Source organism: Tupaia chinensis, unplaced genomic scaffold (genome assembly GCF_000334495.1).
Source record: "Tupaia chinensis unplaced genomic scaffold, TupChi_1.0 Scaffold000529_1, whole genome shotgun sequence".
Classification (NCBI taxonomy): Eukaryota; Metazoa; Chordata; class Mammalia; order Scandentia; family Tupaiidae; genus Tupaia; species Tupaia belangeri.
This window is the reverse complement of record NW_006160042.1, coordinates 453699-471388: the sequence shown is the minus strand read 5'-3', so window position 1 is coordinate 471388 and position 17690 is coordinate 453699. Positions and strand designations below refer to the sequence as shown.

At 40.5% G+C, this 17690-nt stretch overlaps 1 protein-coding gene across 2 annotated transcripts in view; it reads right to left on the bottom strand.

Annotated features, from left to right (window-relative positions):
- Positions 1–17690, bottom strand: part of RNF115 (ring finger protein 115) — a 118104-nt gene that overhangs the window by 76258 nt on the left and 24156 nt on the right. The window contains exons 2-3 of one of the 2 annotated variants that reach the window (XM_006157140.3): positions 3612–3670; positions 1755–1806 (exon numbers count right to left, since the gene is read on the bottom strand). In XM_006157140.3, coding sequence (XP_006157202.1) covers positions 1755–1806; positions 3612–3621 — 62 coding nt within the window. In that variant the 5' untranslated portion in view covers positions 3622–3670. Of the gene's footprint in view, positions 1–1754; positions 1807–3056; positions 3078–3611; positions 3671–17690 lie in introns of those variants that run through there. The other variant, XM_006157141.3, reaches the window with a different exon arrangement.

Here is a 17690-nt window from a genome sequence, read left to right as displayed (position 1 = left end):
GGGGGGGGCGGAAGCCATTGAGGGCAATCATGAATGTCAGGGACAATGGAGGAGGAAGATGGGACATGGCAGAGGGTGGGGATGGGGAACCTAGGATGGCAAAACAAAAGGCAAGGTATGCAGGACACAAAAATTGGGAAATCATTTGCTGAGAACATATATGTTGATGTGCTTGATTGAGCCAATGCACAGTGTATTTTGGATGGAAAATTCATATGTGTGTTGTGATGAGAAAAAAAAATTTATAATAAAAAACAAAGTATAAAAAAAAAAAAAGGAGGGAGAAGAGGATAAAGACAGCAGTGAACAATAGAGAGGCAGGATGTTAATGAGAAATAGATATGGTTTATTACCTGTTGATGATGACATGTATAGTATTCTCAACTGAACCGGTCTGGGAAGTATTTCATGATGGGTGAAGTCTTTTTAATAAGCAAAATGAGAAATAGTGATTGACTGTTTAAAAAATTATAATAATAATTATTGGGAAAAGCATGGAAAAGATATTGAATGATAAAGCGGGGAGATTGATATCTCTGTATTGACTGACATGCATGGCATTCCCTTTTGAAAAAGCAATGGAAGTCAATGTAAAGTTATATGTAATCTAGTGTAATAGAAAGAAGATTATGATGATAATAAAATAAAAAAAAAAATTTTTAAAATAAAAAGTTAAATAAAATAATTCCTAAAAAAAAAAAATGAGAGACCAATCATAGGGAAGGGATAATATAAACAATCACACTGTTGTAAGAAATGTTACAACTTTAAGAAAGGTTATAAAGGTACTCCTCTAGATGTACGTTTAATAGCAGATAGGGACTCTTATCTAATATTTACATGCAAGGACTTCCCCTTATTAAGTTTTGTCTTCTAACCACTGTAATTCCTAAGTATTCAAACCAGCAAGTGTGTGTGACCTTTATGTAATCAAACACTAGACTCACTTATTTAAAAGTTCAATCTCAAAAAAAAAGGGGGGGGAGCAGGTGGCATGGTGGTTAAGGGTGTTGGACTCCTACATGGCCAAAAGTGGTTCAAGTTCCGGCCCTGGTGGCTTGCTTTCTTATTTTCCCTCTCTCTCACTCTGTCCCTCTCTTATCAAATCAAAATAAATAAAATAAATAAACTTAAATAATTCTTTAAAAAAAAAAAAAGACCCGATCTCTTCAAAGCATACAAACTTTGCAATTAGAGTAGTTACTAATAGTACCTATACAAGACATACTTGGACTTACAAAGATACAAATAAAAGAACTGTTAAGTCGAATTGAGTACAGGATACAAAGAATTCATAGTTTCCTTGCAGACAAAAAATTCATCCTGCAATTAATCATTAATCTCACTTACAACTAGAGTTTGTATAAAAGTACTATCCGCCTAAAGAAACCAGGCTACTATTTTAAAAGGGGGAAAATGGCTCATTAACTACTTCCCCACAGGTGATACACCCTTTATTTAACACATGCAGAGCATAAGTGCCTCAAGTAAGCATTTGATGAAATTATAACAGCACAAATAAAGAGCTATCCCAAGTTAGTATGCCATCCACACAAACTTGCTAATTTTGCTGTCATGCTAATCTCATAGGTTTAGTGTTGGTATTATGTTATTTTAAAACCAAGATGACTACAGGAATATTTAAGTGCTTGCACTGAACTAAACCCCAAGCTACATATTGCTCCAGAAGCTCCAGCTCATGTACACATACAATTGCCAATCATTAATAAAGTACAACTTTATTAAATACATACTGTAAAGTGTGTAGTTTTTCCTGGTTGTAGAAGGGACCTTCAACTTTAGATTCTGCCAACAGCAACAGTAAATGAATTATCTACTGCCATTGATCACTCCAAGATTAAGAAGCTTCACATTACAGGTTCTTCTTAACCAGTTAATACTTTCTAAATTATCCAACCAATGTTTAACCAGACGGCCCTGAAAGAATAAATCTGCCACTATCATTACCCCAAAAAGGACATTACCAATGGTATTCTACAACTTACTAAAGTTTTTGTAGTCTTATTCATACTGACCAAGAAAGTAATAAATATTGTCACTTTCAGAAATAGTCCCCCTTTTACATCGTTACTAAGGCCAATGAGGGTGCCAGCAGGTGGTGTAGTAGTTAAGGTGCTGGACTCCAACATGACTGAGCGCAGTTTGAGTCCTGGACCCAAAGGCTTGAAACTCATGTCAGGCCCATGTGTGTGCACGCCCAAAATTCCCAGGAGGAAAATGAAAGAGAGGAGATGGCAATGTGACTATCTTCTCTGGTGAGTGATTTCTTGCTTTCTTTTTCTCTCTCTCTCCAGTGAGCACACACACCCTATAGAAAAAGTTTCTCTCAAATAAATCAATAAAACTAAGGCCAATGAGAACAAATTGCAAGCATTATAAATCCAAATATTATTATAGTGGCAAGATGGCATGAATTGGACACCATTAATCTTTTTTTTTAAGTTTATTTATTTTTTTCCATGAATAAGGGAAACAAAGAGACAGAAACACAAGAAAGAAAGCACTCCCAAGAGGCTCTTGATACTGCAATCCACACCTGCTCTCAGCCAGTCTTAGATCATGGGCAAGCATGTGCCCCTTGTACTTAGGAAGGTCTTCAAAGTTGAACCAGAACGTTCCCAGATGGGCCTGCCTCAAAGAGTGTCTCAATTTACTGGGATCGGCAAGTGGCATGGTAGTTAAAGGCGCTGAACTCCCACATGGCCGACCACGGTTCAAGTCTGGGACCTGGTGGCTTGCTTTCTCACTTCCTCTCTCTCTCTCTGTCTCTCTGATCAAACTGAAAAATAATAATGATAATAATAATAAATAAAGTTAAATAAAATAATTCTAAAAAAAAATAATTAAAAAAAAAGTGTCTCAATTTACTGAAGTGCCAATGTCAGACCCTAGGCAGCAATCGTCAATAAGAACCAGGGACTCAAAGACTTCCTCAAAGCTGTGTAATGATTCAGTTTCCCTGGCTACAACAATCTGTTTACCCTATTAACAGAAGTTACTCCCTTACCCATAGATAAAGTATAACGGCAATTTACCTTCAGGTGACAGAGTGGTCACTAAAAACCAGTCAATAATGAGGCCAACAAGTGGGGTGGTGGTTGAGGAGCTGGATCCCACATGGCTGAATGTGCAGTTCTAGACCCAGTGGCTCGAAAAACACTCCGGGCACATCTGTGTACATGCCCAAAATACCAAGAGAAGAATGGAAAAAGGACTGCTACATGGCCATCCCCCAGGGGTGGGGTGATTTCTCACTCCCTCCACCCAATGAGTGCAAATTTTCCATAGCAAGAAAACACAAAAACCTAATAATCTAAGAGAACCCCAACATTTCAGAAAATAACTGAAAATCTATCACATTTATTCTGATATGGGTATAAAGGTTTCCAAGGAATGCTATACACAAGCAGAAACAATGGATCTCATCACTCCTACTGTGACATCACTTTCCAAACTTCCTTTCCCTTGCTTCCCCCACCTACAAACAGTGTAAGTTATAAAACAAATTCTTTCCAATTCGTTCAGTTGATGCTGAGAGAAAATAGTTTTGACAACAGAATGTCAGATTTATTAATGAACTTGTACAATACCTGGAATCATCTGTTACTTCTTCAATAAAGCCTGATTCACATCTGGGACAAATATATTCCTATAAAAGAAAGGAAGAAATAAATATTTTTTTTCTATTAGAAGGCTAACTGTGTAGTTTCATAACAATATACAGTTCAAAAAAATATATTCAGTTCACAAACTAATGCTTTGAAATGCTGTCTACTTAAAGACTTCCAGAATTTTCACTGTTATACCCTACACAAACATAGAATTTCAAAAGATGTTGGGATTAACAGTGTAATGGCTATGTCACTGGACTCCCATGTAGTCGACCATGGTTCAAGTCCCGGAATCGGTGGCTTGGACTCACGCTAGGCAGGTGAGCGTGTGTGCCCAAGATCCCGAGAGGAGAAAGGAGGAGAAGGGATTAAGGCATGGCCATCTCCCCTGGAGGGTGATTTCTCGCTTTTCTCCCTTCCAGGGGGGAAGGCCATGATGCAATCCCTTCTTCTCTATTCTCTTCTCAGGATTTTAGGCATGCACATTCACATACGTGTCCAGCATGAGTTTCAAGCTGCCAGGTTTGGTACGCAAACCGCAGTCACCCATGTGGAAGTCCATGGGTGGACCACTATGTACTTGCCTGTCCTAGTTTAATTTACTTTTTAACTGGAACAAGTTTATCATCTAATTTTCTCTTTAAGTCTAACAAACAAGCTCCATTATGTACAACAGAGCAATAAAATATTATAATAATGATAGGCATAGAAATTGCTATTTTTGGACCATCCTGTGGTATGGTGGTTAAGGCAGCTGGATTCTCCCACATGCTGATTGTGTGGTTTGATTCCTGAACCTACCAACGCTGAAATATGCTGAGTGTATATTCTTGCATGCTCAAAATCCTGAAAGGAGGGCAAGATGGAAGAGAAGGAATTGTAAGTGACGATTCTCCATGGCAGCCGGGGAACACTTTCCCTTTTGTTTTTAAGTAATTATTTATTTAATTTATTACCATTTTAAATGTGCTAAAGGGCACATACAGTCACCAAAGAGAGGTAGAGAGAGAGAGAAAGAGGGAAAGTGAAAAAGAAAGCTATTAGGACTGGGACTCGAACCATACGCCTTAACCACCATGCCACCTGCTGACCCAGAAATCACCTTTTGCTTTTTTGGAGAGGCTTTTGCTATAGGGTGAATGTGCTTGCACTCACCAGAAAGACAGAGAGGGACAGAGAGACAGAAAGTGAGAAGTCACCCCCTAGGGGGGATGGCCATGCCACAATCCCTTCTCTTCAGGATCTTGGGCACACACGCACAGGCGCCCGGCATGAGTTTAAGCCACTGGGTCTGGGATTCAAACCACGGTCAACTACATGGGAGCCCAGCAACATAGCCATTATGACGTCGGGGCCCGAGAAATCGCTTTTTTTTTTTTTTTTGGAGAGGTTTTTGCTATAGGGTGTATGCTCTTGCCAGAGAGAGACAGAGAGATAGAAAGTGAGAAACCACCCCCCAGGGGGGATGGCCACGCCGAAATTCCTTCTCCTCCCTTCTCCTCTCGGGATCTTGGGCATGCACGCACACACATGCTCCTGGTCACCAGGTCTGGGACTTGAACCGCGGTCGGCTACATGGGAGTTTAGTGACATAGCCATTACACTAACTGCTGGTCCCAGAAATTGTTATTTTTTACTATGTACATCCAGGAGATAAACTGAATCACAGCATAAATCAATTTGTAGCCTAGGAAATTACAGTGCAACTTTATAATATTTCTAACCTATTTTCTGATTATCAATGGTTAAAAAAAAAGTAATGGTCTCAGGCATTCTACAGAAACAATAATTCAAATAACCAAAACAACTTCATTAAATCAGGTCCTATTTTATTAGTAATAAAAATCTTTCTTTTAAATATCAAGTTTTGGTAATAAGTAACATACTTCAGAGACTGCTTTAACATAGTTTAACTGAAGGAGATGCAGGCTGTATTTGGCTGCTCACAAGTCAGAATGGTAACTCAAACATTCGAATGTTTTCAAAAAGAAATAGAAAAAAAGACCAATCCCTCATGCCAAGGAGATTAGTTTGATAAGGTGACAGTCAGGCCAATGAACACTAAAACTTAATACCTGCTATAATCAATGAACACTTAAAACAGAAAAATCCTACATTTGCCTGGGGAAATAAAGACAAGCTCTGACTGAAAAAGAGACGTGGTTGTTCATTTGGTAGAAAAGAAAATTATGAATTTAAGGACCATGATAATACAAAATAGTATGCATTGAGGTTGGAGGAGAGTGGTATGACTATGGATATGCAGGACAGACAGACAGGGACTGGACTGCAGAATAGTTCAGATTATCATGGGATTTTATACCCTGTGGATCAGAAGCTCTCAACCTTTTTTCTCCACTCTATACATGAAGGATGAGACATACTTATAATGGGCACACTGTGAACAACTTCCGAAATAAAATAATCTGGAGACCACATAAATCCCTGAGTCCTCCCCTCCCTCTACTTCATTCCCCACCCTCTTAGGTAGCTGAAACCCCAACTCTTTCTCTACCACTGAAAAAGTCTATCTGAATGCAGTGAGACTGGTTTTAGAAGGCTAACAGTAAGTCTAATCTAATGTCTGCAACTTTAAAATAAATAAATCACAAAATGTAATTCATCATAATCATAGTGCTCAGCCTTCTTTCTTCCTTCTCCCTCTCGTTCATTCCCATTGCTTTAAATATTTCTATACACCAAGAACTCCCAAATACGTATTTTCATTCTAGGCCACTCTTCTAAATTCCAGATTTGTTTATCTTCACATTCATTATCTCATACAGTCTTGCTTTCTTACATACACATGCACACACACCCTCAAGAGGGGGCATACCAGTTTGCTCATACTAAAAACCTAGGAGTCATTTCTGATACCATTTCTCTCTTCTAACCCATCATCAAGTCCTGGCATTCTTAACTTGGAACACATTTCTCAAAACTATCTATTCCTTGTTCTGCTGCCACCTCCATAATCCAAGCCAGCAGTGGCTCTGAGCAATGAATAACTTCCCTCCTAAGTCATGCCCTGCTTCTCTTTGAGCTCTTTCCTACCTGGTTTTATATACTCAAGTCAGACTGTCTGTTTTAAAACATAGAACAGACTATGTCATTTCCCTGCTTAAAAATCTTTCAATTATTTCCCAAAACACGTAGAGCAAAATCAAACTCTTTTTTTTTTTTTTTTTGAGAGGATTTTCACTACAGGACGCGTGCACTCGCCAGACAGAGAGAGACATAGAGACAGAAAGTGAGAAATCACCCCCCCGGGGGGATGGTCACGACGCAATCCCTTCTCCTCCATTCTCCTCTTGGGATCTTGGGCACGCACGCACACGTGCCCGGCATGAGTTTTAAGCCACTGGGTCTGGGACGCAAACTGCGGTCGACTATGTGGGAGTCCAGCGACGTAGCCATTACGCTAACTGCTGGTTCCCAAACTCTTTTTTTCGAGAGAGATTTTTGCTATTGGGTGTGTGCACTCACTAGAGAGACAGGAAGCAAGAAATCACCCTGCAGGGGCAATGGCCATGCCACAATCCCTTCTTCTCCATTCTCTTCTAGGGATTTTTGAGCATGCACACACATGTGCCTGGTGTGAGTTTTAAGCCACCAGGTCCAGGACTGGAACCATGGTCAACAATGTGGGAGTCCTGTACCTTAGCCACATCATCTACTAGTCCCTAAAATCAAACTCCTAAACATGACTTACAAGGTTCTAATTCTGCTGGTCTCTACTCTACCTATCCCATTTTAGGTTACCTTTTCCTTCCCTCAGTGCATTCCAGCAATACTGGCTTGCTTATTTATTTGTTTGTTTGTTTTAAGTTTTTTGCCATAGGGCATGTGCACTCCCCAGAGAGCGAGCCCACAACAGAGAGAGACACAGAGAGGGAAAGGGAGAAATCACCGCCTAGGGAGAATGGTTACACCACAATCCCTCCTCCCCCATTCTCATCCTGGAATTTGGGGCATTCATGCACAAGCACCTTGTTAAGAGTTTCAAATTGCTGGGTCCAGGACTCATTCAAAGCATGGTCAGCCACCTGAGATTCCAGCACCTTAACCACTATGCCACCTGCTGGCCCCAACTACTGGCCTTTAAATTCTTCTGACTCATCAATTCATCACATCTCAAAGATTCCCATAATTGAAACACTATTTCTCTAGCTTTCTGCATAGTGAAGGGCTTCTAATCCTGTAGATCTCCATTTTAATATCACTTAAGGAAGGACTTTTTTTATTGCCCAATCCAAAGTGATTGTCTCTATTTTCTTCTACTGTATCTTGTTCATTCTTTTATGGTGCTTAACACATTTCAAATTTTTTTCAGTAATTAATTTTATTATTATTATTTTAATTCACCAAAGAGAGACAGAGACTATGGAATAATTCTATTTATCATCTCAGAGACTGCAACTGTGGTCAACCATGTAGGAGTCCAGCACCTTAACCACCAGTCCACCTGCTAGTCCTACAATTTGTAATTATAGATTTGTTTCATGCTTTTGTCAATGTCTGTCTGCGCTCAGTCAGTTCTACATTTCAAAATGGCAGGGAACCAGCAATTAGCGTAATGGCTACGTTGCTGGACTCCCACGTAGTCGACCGTGGTTTGCGTCCCGGACGCAGTGGCTTAAAACTCACACTGGGCGCATGTGTGTGCGTGCCCAAGATCCCGAGAGGAGAATGGAGGAGAAGGGATTGCGGCGTGACCATCCCCCCTGGGGGGTGATTTCTCGCTTTCTGTCTCTATGTCTCTCTCTGTCTGTCTGGCGAGCGCACGCGCCCTATAGTGAAAACCTCTCCAAAAAAAAAAAAAAAGGCAGGGTCCACGACAATTTTGTTTATCATTATATGCCTAACGCAGGTGTTCATTTGCTGAATAAATGAACATAAAAGTTATTTGCCACATACCTTAACTATGAGTCAAGGTACCTGAATCCTATATAGTCAGAGAATGGGCAGATTGGAAGAAAAGAAATAAATAATCTGAAAACATAAGTTATGGCCTAACCACAGGATAGAGGAGCCTGAAATTTCAGAGCTAGAACTATTCTAAATGGCCACAAGGTCCAAGACATAGTCATGAGAAGAGGTTAAAATGGAACAGGGGTGAAGGTCTTTAGTGTTATTTTCCAACATCTGAGAAAGTGATCTTCCAAAACAATGTTTGGAATTGTGGTGAGGAGATGATAATTCCAAAAGGCAGATATCATAAATGGGGAGACAAATGAAAGACTCTATTTTTTTTTAAACAAATGAAAGACTCTTGAAGGAAGAATCAAATCGATTCAGAGCAGAAGTACACGAGTCTCCTCTCTATATATTTTTTCATTGCCAGAGGGCACATGTGTTTGCCAGAAAGAAAGAGGAAGAAAGCAACCCCTAATGGGGCATGATCATGCCACAATCCCTTCCCTATACTATCAGGATTTGGGGCACATTTGTGCATGTGCTGGTATGACTGAATCTCAGGCTGCCAGGACTGGGACTCAAACCACAGTGGGCCAGGTAGAATCCAGCTGCCCTAACTAGTAGCCCACAGGTTAGCCCTAGGAGTCTTCTCTTCATGATCCCTGGACATAGTTCTGGGAACCAGGCTGCCAGTCGCCACAGTTCCTTCATAGAAGCAGGACATTTCAGAGACATAAACCAAACTGTCGAAGTTCTATATGGTTCTTCCTGTCACTTGGAAGTGGCAAATACTTCTTTCATTTGCAAATAGCAAGCAAACTTTTAATAATTCTATTTTGATCATTGGGAAGAGAAGCCAAAACTCTTCCCAAATACACTTATTAATTATCCTTGGTAAAAGTAGCTAACTGTGGGACCAGCAGATGGTATAATGGTTACATCACTGGGCTCCCACATAGTCGACTGCGGTTCGAGTCCTGGACTTGGCGACTTAAACCTTATACCGGGTGCATGTGCGTAATATGCCCAAGATCCTGAGAGGAGAATGGAGGAGAAGGCACTGTGTGTGGTGTGGCCATCCCCTCTGGGGGGTGATTTCTCACTTTTATGTCTCTGTCTCTCCAGCAAGCACACACACCCTACAGCAAAAAAATCTCTCTTTTAAAAAAAAGTAGCTAACTGTAAAACCAACCAACCTCATAGCCATGGACTATTCCTTCTGCACTTAACATTATAGGAAATACAGAAACCTTTTATGAATTCACAAATTCATAACACTAATTACCAAAGTAAAAAACACATACTTGCCCCTTACATACTTTAGCAGTCTAATTTCAGAACAAAGTCTGGTCTTAGAATATGACCTAATTTCCATTCCTTTAATCTATCTGTCCCTTGGAAACCTGAAAACACCAAGATAATACCGTAAAGATATTGTATTTCCTGTCTTTGGATTTTTTTTTTACAGGCTTCATATCACTTACATAGCACTTGCTAGTATCACTTTTGTTCTGGATTCCCACTAGTCACCAGCTTTCCCACTAATTCTAACCACATCAAGAGTCTATCCACTGCTTCACAATAACAACTCATAAACTTATCAATTGCTTCAAACTAACCAGGGACAAGGTGTTGCCTAAGAGGAGAGATGAAATAAAATTAGCTATGAGGGGGCAAGATAGTGGTGCAGCAGTAAAACAATGCTCTATGAGGAAATCCCTCAGGGGAGGGTTCCAGAGACCTCCCTGAGCAAGTCAGGCACACACTTGCCCATGATCTGAGGCTGGCCAAAAGCTGAAAGTGGTAACAGTGTTAGGCGCCTACAGGTAAAACCTCTCCAAAAAAAAAAAAAAAGGCAGGGTCCACGACAATTTTGTTTATCATTATATGCCTAACGCAGGTGTTCATTTGCTGAATAAATGAACATAAAAGTTATTTGCCACATACCTTAACTATGAGTCAAGGTACCTGAATCCTATATAGTCAGAGAATGGGCAGATTGGAAGAAAAGAAATAAATAATCTGAAAACATAAGTTATGGCCTAACCACAGGATAGAGGAGCCTGAAATTTCAGAGCTAGAACTATTCTAAATGGCCACAAGGTCCAAGACATAGTCATGAGAAGAGGTTAAAATGGAACAGGGGTGAAGGTCTTTAGTGTTATTTTCCAACATCTGAGAAAGTGATCTTCCAAAACAATGTTTGGAATTGTGGTGAGGAGATGATAATTCCAAAAGGCAGATATCATAAATGGGGAGACAAATGAAAGACTCTATTTTTTTTTAAACAAATGAAAGACTCTTGAAGGAAGAATCAAATCGATTCAGAGCAGAAGTACACGAGTCTCCTCTCTATATATTTTTTCATTGCCAGAGGGCACATGTGTTTGCCAGAAAGAAAGAGGAAGAAAGCAACCCCTAATGGGGCATGATCATGCCACAATCCCTTCCCTATACTATCAGGATTTGGGGCACATTTGTGCATGTGCTGGTATGACTGAATCTCAGGCTGCCAGGACTGGGACTCAAACCACAGTGGGCCAGGTAGAATCCAGCTGCCCTAACTAGTAGCCCACAGGTTAGCCCTAGGAGTCTTCTCTTCATGATCCCTGGACATAGTTCTGGGAACCAGGCTGCCAGTCGCCACAGTTCCTTCATAGAAGCAGGACATTTCAGAGACATAAACCAAACTGTCGAAGTTCTATATGGTTCTTCCTGTCACTTGGAAGTGGCAAATACTTCTTTCATTTGCAAATAGCAAGCAAACTTTTAATAATTCTATTTTGATCATTGGGAAGAGAAGCCAAAACTCTTCCCAAATACACTTATTAATTATCCTTGGTAAAAGTAGCTAACTGTGGGACCAGCAGATGGTATAATGGTTACATCACTGGGCTCCCACATAGTCGACTGCGGTTCGAGTCCTGGACTTGGCGACTTAAACCTTATACCGGGTGCATGTGCGTAATATGCCCAAGATCCTGAGAGGAGAATGGAGGAGAAGGCACTGTGTGTGGTGTGGCCATCCCCTCTGGGGGGTGATTTCTCACTTTTATGTCTCTGTCTCTCCAGCAAGCACACACACCCTACAGCAAAAAAATCTCTCTTTTAAAAAAAAGTAGCTAACTGTAAAACCAACCAACCTCATAGCCATGGACTATTCCTTCTGCACTTAACATTATAGGAAATACAGAAACCTTTTATGAATTCACAAATTCATAACACTAATTACCAAAGTAAAAAACACATACTTGCCCCTTACATACTTTAGCAGTCTAATTTCAGAACAAAGTCTGGTCTTAGAATATGACCTAATTTCCATTCCTTTAATCTATCTGTCCCTTGGAAACCTGAAAACACCAAGATAATACCGTAAAGATATTGTATTTCCTGTCTTTGGATTTTTTTTTTACAGGCTTCATATCACTTACATAGCACTTGCTAGTATCACTTTTGTTCTGGATTCCCACTAGTCACCAGCTTTCCCACTAATTCTAACCACATCAAGAGTCTATCCACTGCTTCACAATAACAACTCATAAACTTATCAATTGCTTCAAACTAACCAGGGACAAGGTGTTGCCTAAGAGGAGAGATGAAATAAAATTAGCTATGAGGGGGCAAGATAGTGGTGCAGCAGTAAAACAATGCTCTATGAGGAAATCCCTCAGGGGAGGGTTCCAGAGACCTCCCTGAGCAAGTCAGGCACACACTTGCCCATGATCTGAGGCTGGCCAAAAGCTGAAAGTGGTAACAGTGTTAGGTGCCTATTGGGAGTGCTGCCTTCTCTCTCTTTCTTATAGAAGAAATAAACTTAAAAAGAAAATAAGATTAGTTATGAGTTGGTAACGGCTGATGCTGTGTTCATGAGTGTTGTTATATAGGTCAAGCATCCCCAAAAATGTGAAATCTAAGTAAGATGCTTCAAAATCTGAAACTGACTGCTGACATGATACCACAAGTGAAAAATTTCACACTTGACATCATAATGATAGGATGTACTCAAAATGCTACAAAACTACTGTATAAATTTACCTTCAGTTACCAGCAGATGATATAATGGCTATGTTGCTGGACTCCCATATAGTCATTCATAGTTCAAGTCCCAGACCCAGTGGCTTAAGCTCACACCAGTGTGTGCATACCCAAGATCCCAAAAGGAGAATGGAGAAGGGATTGCGGCATGGCCATCCCCCCGGGGGGTGATTTCTCATTTTCTGTCTCTGTCTCTGTCTTTCTCTGTCTTTCTGGTGAGCACATGCACCCTATAGTGAAAACCTCTCTCTCAAAAAAAAAAAAAAAAAATTACCTTCAGGTTGTGTATAAGGTAAATTTGAAACAAATGAATTTTACATTTAGACCTTGGTTCCACCCCAAAGACAGCACATTATGTATATGCAAATACTCAAAAATCTGATATCCTAGACGCATCTGTTCCCAAACATACTGCAGACAGCATACTTAATCTGTTGTTGTCTCTACACTTTGTGAGTGTGAGTATATAAGAGTATGTATGTGTGTGTGGTAAAAAACATAAAATTTACAATCTTAATAATTTTGTAATTATTTATTTTATTATTATTATTTTTAAAGTTTACTATAGGGCACATGTGCTCACCAGAGAGAGACAGGGAGGGAGAGAGAGAGAGAGAAAGCAAGCCACTAGGTCCAGGACTCAAATAGTGGTTGGCTATGTGGGAGTCCAGGGTTTTAACCACTACATTACATGCTGCTTCCATCTTAATAGTTTTAAAAATTGTATTTATTATCTTTTTTTTTTGGAGACATAGCCATTACGCTAACTGCTGGTCCCATTATCATTTTTTTTTTTAATTTGACAGGGGGTGGTGGTAGGGCGGGGGGCAGAATGAGAAGGAAAGCCACCAGGTCTAAGACTTGAACCATAGTCCACCATATGGGAATCCAGTATCCTAACCACCACGCCAACTGCTGGCCACCCATATTAATAATTTTTAAGCAAATAGTTTTAAGCCACTGGGTCCAGGACTTGAACCACAGGTTGACTATGTGGGAGTCCAGCACCTTAACCACTACTGGCCCCTAAAATGAATTTTTTTGAGAGAGAGAATTTTTTTGCTATAGGGTGCATGTGCTTGCCAAAGAGACAGAAAGAAAGCGAGAAATCAACCCCCAGGGAAAATAGCCACATCACAATCCCTTCTCCTCCATTCTCCTCTCGGGATTTTGGGCTCACACGCACATGTGACCAGTGTGTTTTAAGCTGCCGGGTCCAGAACTCCAACCACAGTCAACTGCATGGGAGTCTAGCAATGTAACCATTATGCCATCTGCTGGTCCCCCAAAATCAAACTCTTAAACATGACTTACAAGGTTCTGATTCTGGTGGTCTCTATTCAACTTGACCACTTGATTTGACTTTCATACACTGCACGCATTTTTTGAAAATCTATGCTGTGTCCCACAAAGATGTACAACAGTTAAATGTAAGAAATTAAAAAGTGGGGCTGGGGCCAGCAAGTGGTATGGTGGTTAAGGGCACTGGACTCCCAAGTGGCTGACTGCAGTTCAAGTCCTGGACCTGGCAGCTTGCTTTCTCACTTTCCCCCTCTCTTTTTTCCTCACTCTGTCCCTCTCTGATCAAATTAAGGATAAATAAAATAACTCTTAAAAAAAAAAAAAAAGAAGTTATAAAGTAGGACCAGCAGGCAGTACAGTGGTTAAGGTGCTGTACCCAAATAGCCAATCACGGTTGGAGTGCTAGACCCAGCAGCTTGAAAATCACACTGGGCATGTATGTCTGTGGGCCCAAAATCACAGGAGGAAAAAGGAAGAAAAGGGACTGCAACATGGCCATCCCCTCCAGAGGGTGATTTCTCACTTTCCCCCTCACTGTCTCTTTCTTTCTCTGGAGAATCCACACACTCTATGGTAAAACCCTTTAAAAAAAATCATAAAGTAAAAGAAAAGGAAAATAAACAAATCATAAAGTAAAAGAAAAGGAAAATAAACAAACACAGTTTAGAGAGTTGTGATACAGTTCCAGAACACTAAACTTATGTTTATGGTCTCAGTCTCTACGAATAAAAAACATTCACAACCTTTGTTTTCTTCCTTCAAACTAGACTATAACTGAACACTGACATTATCATGGACTCCAAATAGGAGTGTATAACCAATGAACCTTCTTTAGTTCATTGTGTACTGAGCCAGAAAATCAGGTCACAGAACAAAGTGTTACTTGATATAAGCATACGCTGATAGAATCTTCTTTCATATAAACTGACAATATTCATTCACTCAATAAACATATTCTAAACTCTACATTCCAAGCTTTGTAAAGAAGGAAACAATCTGGGATTAAAAATCACAGAAATTACCTACAAAGTTTATGCTCTGATAACAATCACACTGATTTTTTTTTTTAATTGCCAAAGGGTTGTGTGTTTGCTAGAGACAAAGATGGGGAGGCTCCCAATGGAGCATAGTCACACCACAATCTCTTTCTCACTATTCCATCCTGTCAGGATTTAGGGCACAAATGCCTTTGGAGCTGACCTGTTTTTGAAACTGACAGTACCAGGACTCAGCAGTTAGAAAAACAGGAAAGACACGCTGCTAAACATATGTAAAGTCTGCCATTTCTTTCACAAGAGTAAAGAGAATGAGAGGCAAACACCCTCAACAGGGCGTTACACTGCAATCCCCTATCTCTGCCACGCTGCATTTCCGCACAGCTAAGATCATGACTGTACATTCATGGTGTTTACAGGAAAAACATTAATATGCTAATCTGTGTAATAAAAGGAGAAGTAGAAGGATGGAGACAGTGAAGAGATTTAGTATGCAATATTTATCATAATCCTAAGATTTTTTTTTTTTTTTTGGAGAGGTTTTTGCTATAGGACGCATGCATTCACCAGAAAGACAGAGACAGAAAGCAAGAAAATCACCCCCCAGGGGGGATGGCCACGCTGCAATCCCTTCTCCTCCATTCTCCTCTTGGGATCTTGGGCATGCACACACACGCCCAGCGTTGAGTTTAAGCCACCAGGTCTAGGACTCAAACAGGAGTCGACTAGTTGGAATGCCAGTGACATAGACATTATACCAACTGCTGGTCCCCTAAGTTTTTTTTTTTTTTTTGAGAGTTTTCTGCTATAAGGTGTGTGCACTCACCAGAAAGACAGAGACAGAGAGACAGAAAGCAAGAAATCACCCCCTAGGGGATGGCCATGCCGCAATCCCTCCTCCTCCATTCTCCTCTCGGGATCTTGGGCACGCACACACATGCCACTGGGTCCGGGACTCAAACCGCAGTTGACTACATGGGAGTCCAGAGACATAGCCATTACGCCAACTGCTGGTCCCCTAGACTTTGTTTTTTAAGAATTTTTTTGTTTAATTTTATTCATTGTCCTTATTTTATTTTTTATTTTTTTAAAGTTGACCAGAGAGAGAGAGAAAAGTGCCAGGTCCAGGACTTGAACCACAGTCAGCCATATGGGAGTCCAAGCGCCTTAACCACCACACCCCCTGCCGACCCCAACTCTAAGATCTTATTAAATCTCCTGCATGGTTTGAAAAACACTCCTTTAGACTACTGATTTCCAGACTTACAGATTCCACAAGGAAAATCAGTTTAAAATTTTAGAAGTCGGAACCCACATGAATTGCGAAGATTTAATTTAGTTAAGCAAAAATCATCTTTTAAGTCTTTTCAGCAGTGACAACCTCCCCAGGAGAACATGCCTCTTGCAAAGGACCTCCTTCATCATTCTCTGGAAGAGAAGAGGAACAAAAGAGCCTGGTGCAGAGCCTAAATTCCTACTTGGTAGATATGAAGTGTCCAGGATGCTATAAAAGCACCATGGTCTTCAGCCTTGCACAAATGGTAGTTTTATGCGTTGGCTGCTCCCTGTCTTCTGCCAGCTTACAGGAGGAAAAGTGTGGCTTACAAAAGGATATTCCGTCAGGAGGAAGCAGCACTAAAAGTGCCTTGACTCAAGATGGGTGGGAAACTATCCCAATAAACACATTCTGGATTAAAAAAAAAAAAAACCTTCTAAAAATAATCACCACCTATTATCACCATCATTTCATTTAAAAAGTAGAAAAGAGACTCTCACAGCCACTGCAGTATATTAAGCTCCATAGAGCAAGTGAGAGCTGGACGGGCACTGGGTGACTCTGTACCTTGTGAAAGAAAGATAACTAAACAAGAGCAAAGGAGATCCTAAGAAGCCCAGAGGCAAAATGTCATCATATGCATTCTTTGTGCAAACTTGCCAGGAGGAGCACAAGAAGAAGCAACCAGATGCTTCAGTCAACTTCTCAGAGTTTTCTAAGACGTGCTCAAAGAGGTAGAAGACCATGTCTGCTCAAGAGAAAGGAAATTTTGAAGATATGGCAAAGGCAGGCAAGGCCCGTTATGAAAGCCTATATCCCTCCTAGAGGAAAAACAAAAAGGAAGTTCAAGGATCCCAATACACCCAAGAGGCCTCCTTTGGCCTTTTTCATGTTCTGTTCTGAATATCGCCCAAAAATCAAAGGAGAACATCCTGGCGTGTTGAAAAAAAAAAAAAAAAAAACAGGAGAGATGTGGAATAACACTGTGGCAGATGATAAATAGCCTTGTGAAAAGGCGGCTGCTAAGCTAAAGGAAAAATATGAAAAAAGGATATTGCTGTATACCGAGCTAAAGGAAAGCCTGATACAGCAAAAAAGAGAGTTGTCAAGGCTGAAAAGAACAAGAAAAAGGAGGAGGAAGAAGACAAGGAAGATGAAGAAAATCAGGAAGAGAAGGAAGATGAAATGGATGAAGGTGATGATGAATAAGTTGGTTCTAGTTTTTTCCCCCTTGTCTATAAAGCATTTAACCCTTTTGTACATGACTCATTTCTTTTTCAATTCTTAATTTTATTTACTCATTTATTTATAATTTTGACCAGAGAGAAAGAAAGAAAGAAAGAGAGAAAGCAAGCCACCAGGTCCGGGACTCGAACCATGGTAGGCCATGTGGGAGTGTCCACCGCCTTAACCACCCCATCACCCACTGGTCCCTACAACTCACTCCTTTTAAAGAAAAAATTGAGGGACCAGCAGGTGGCATGGTGGTGAAGGCGCTGGACACTCCCACATGGCCGCCCCGGGGTCAAGTCC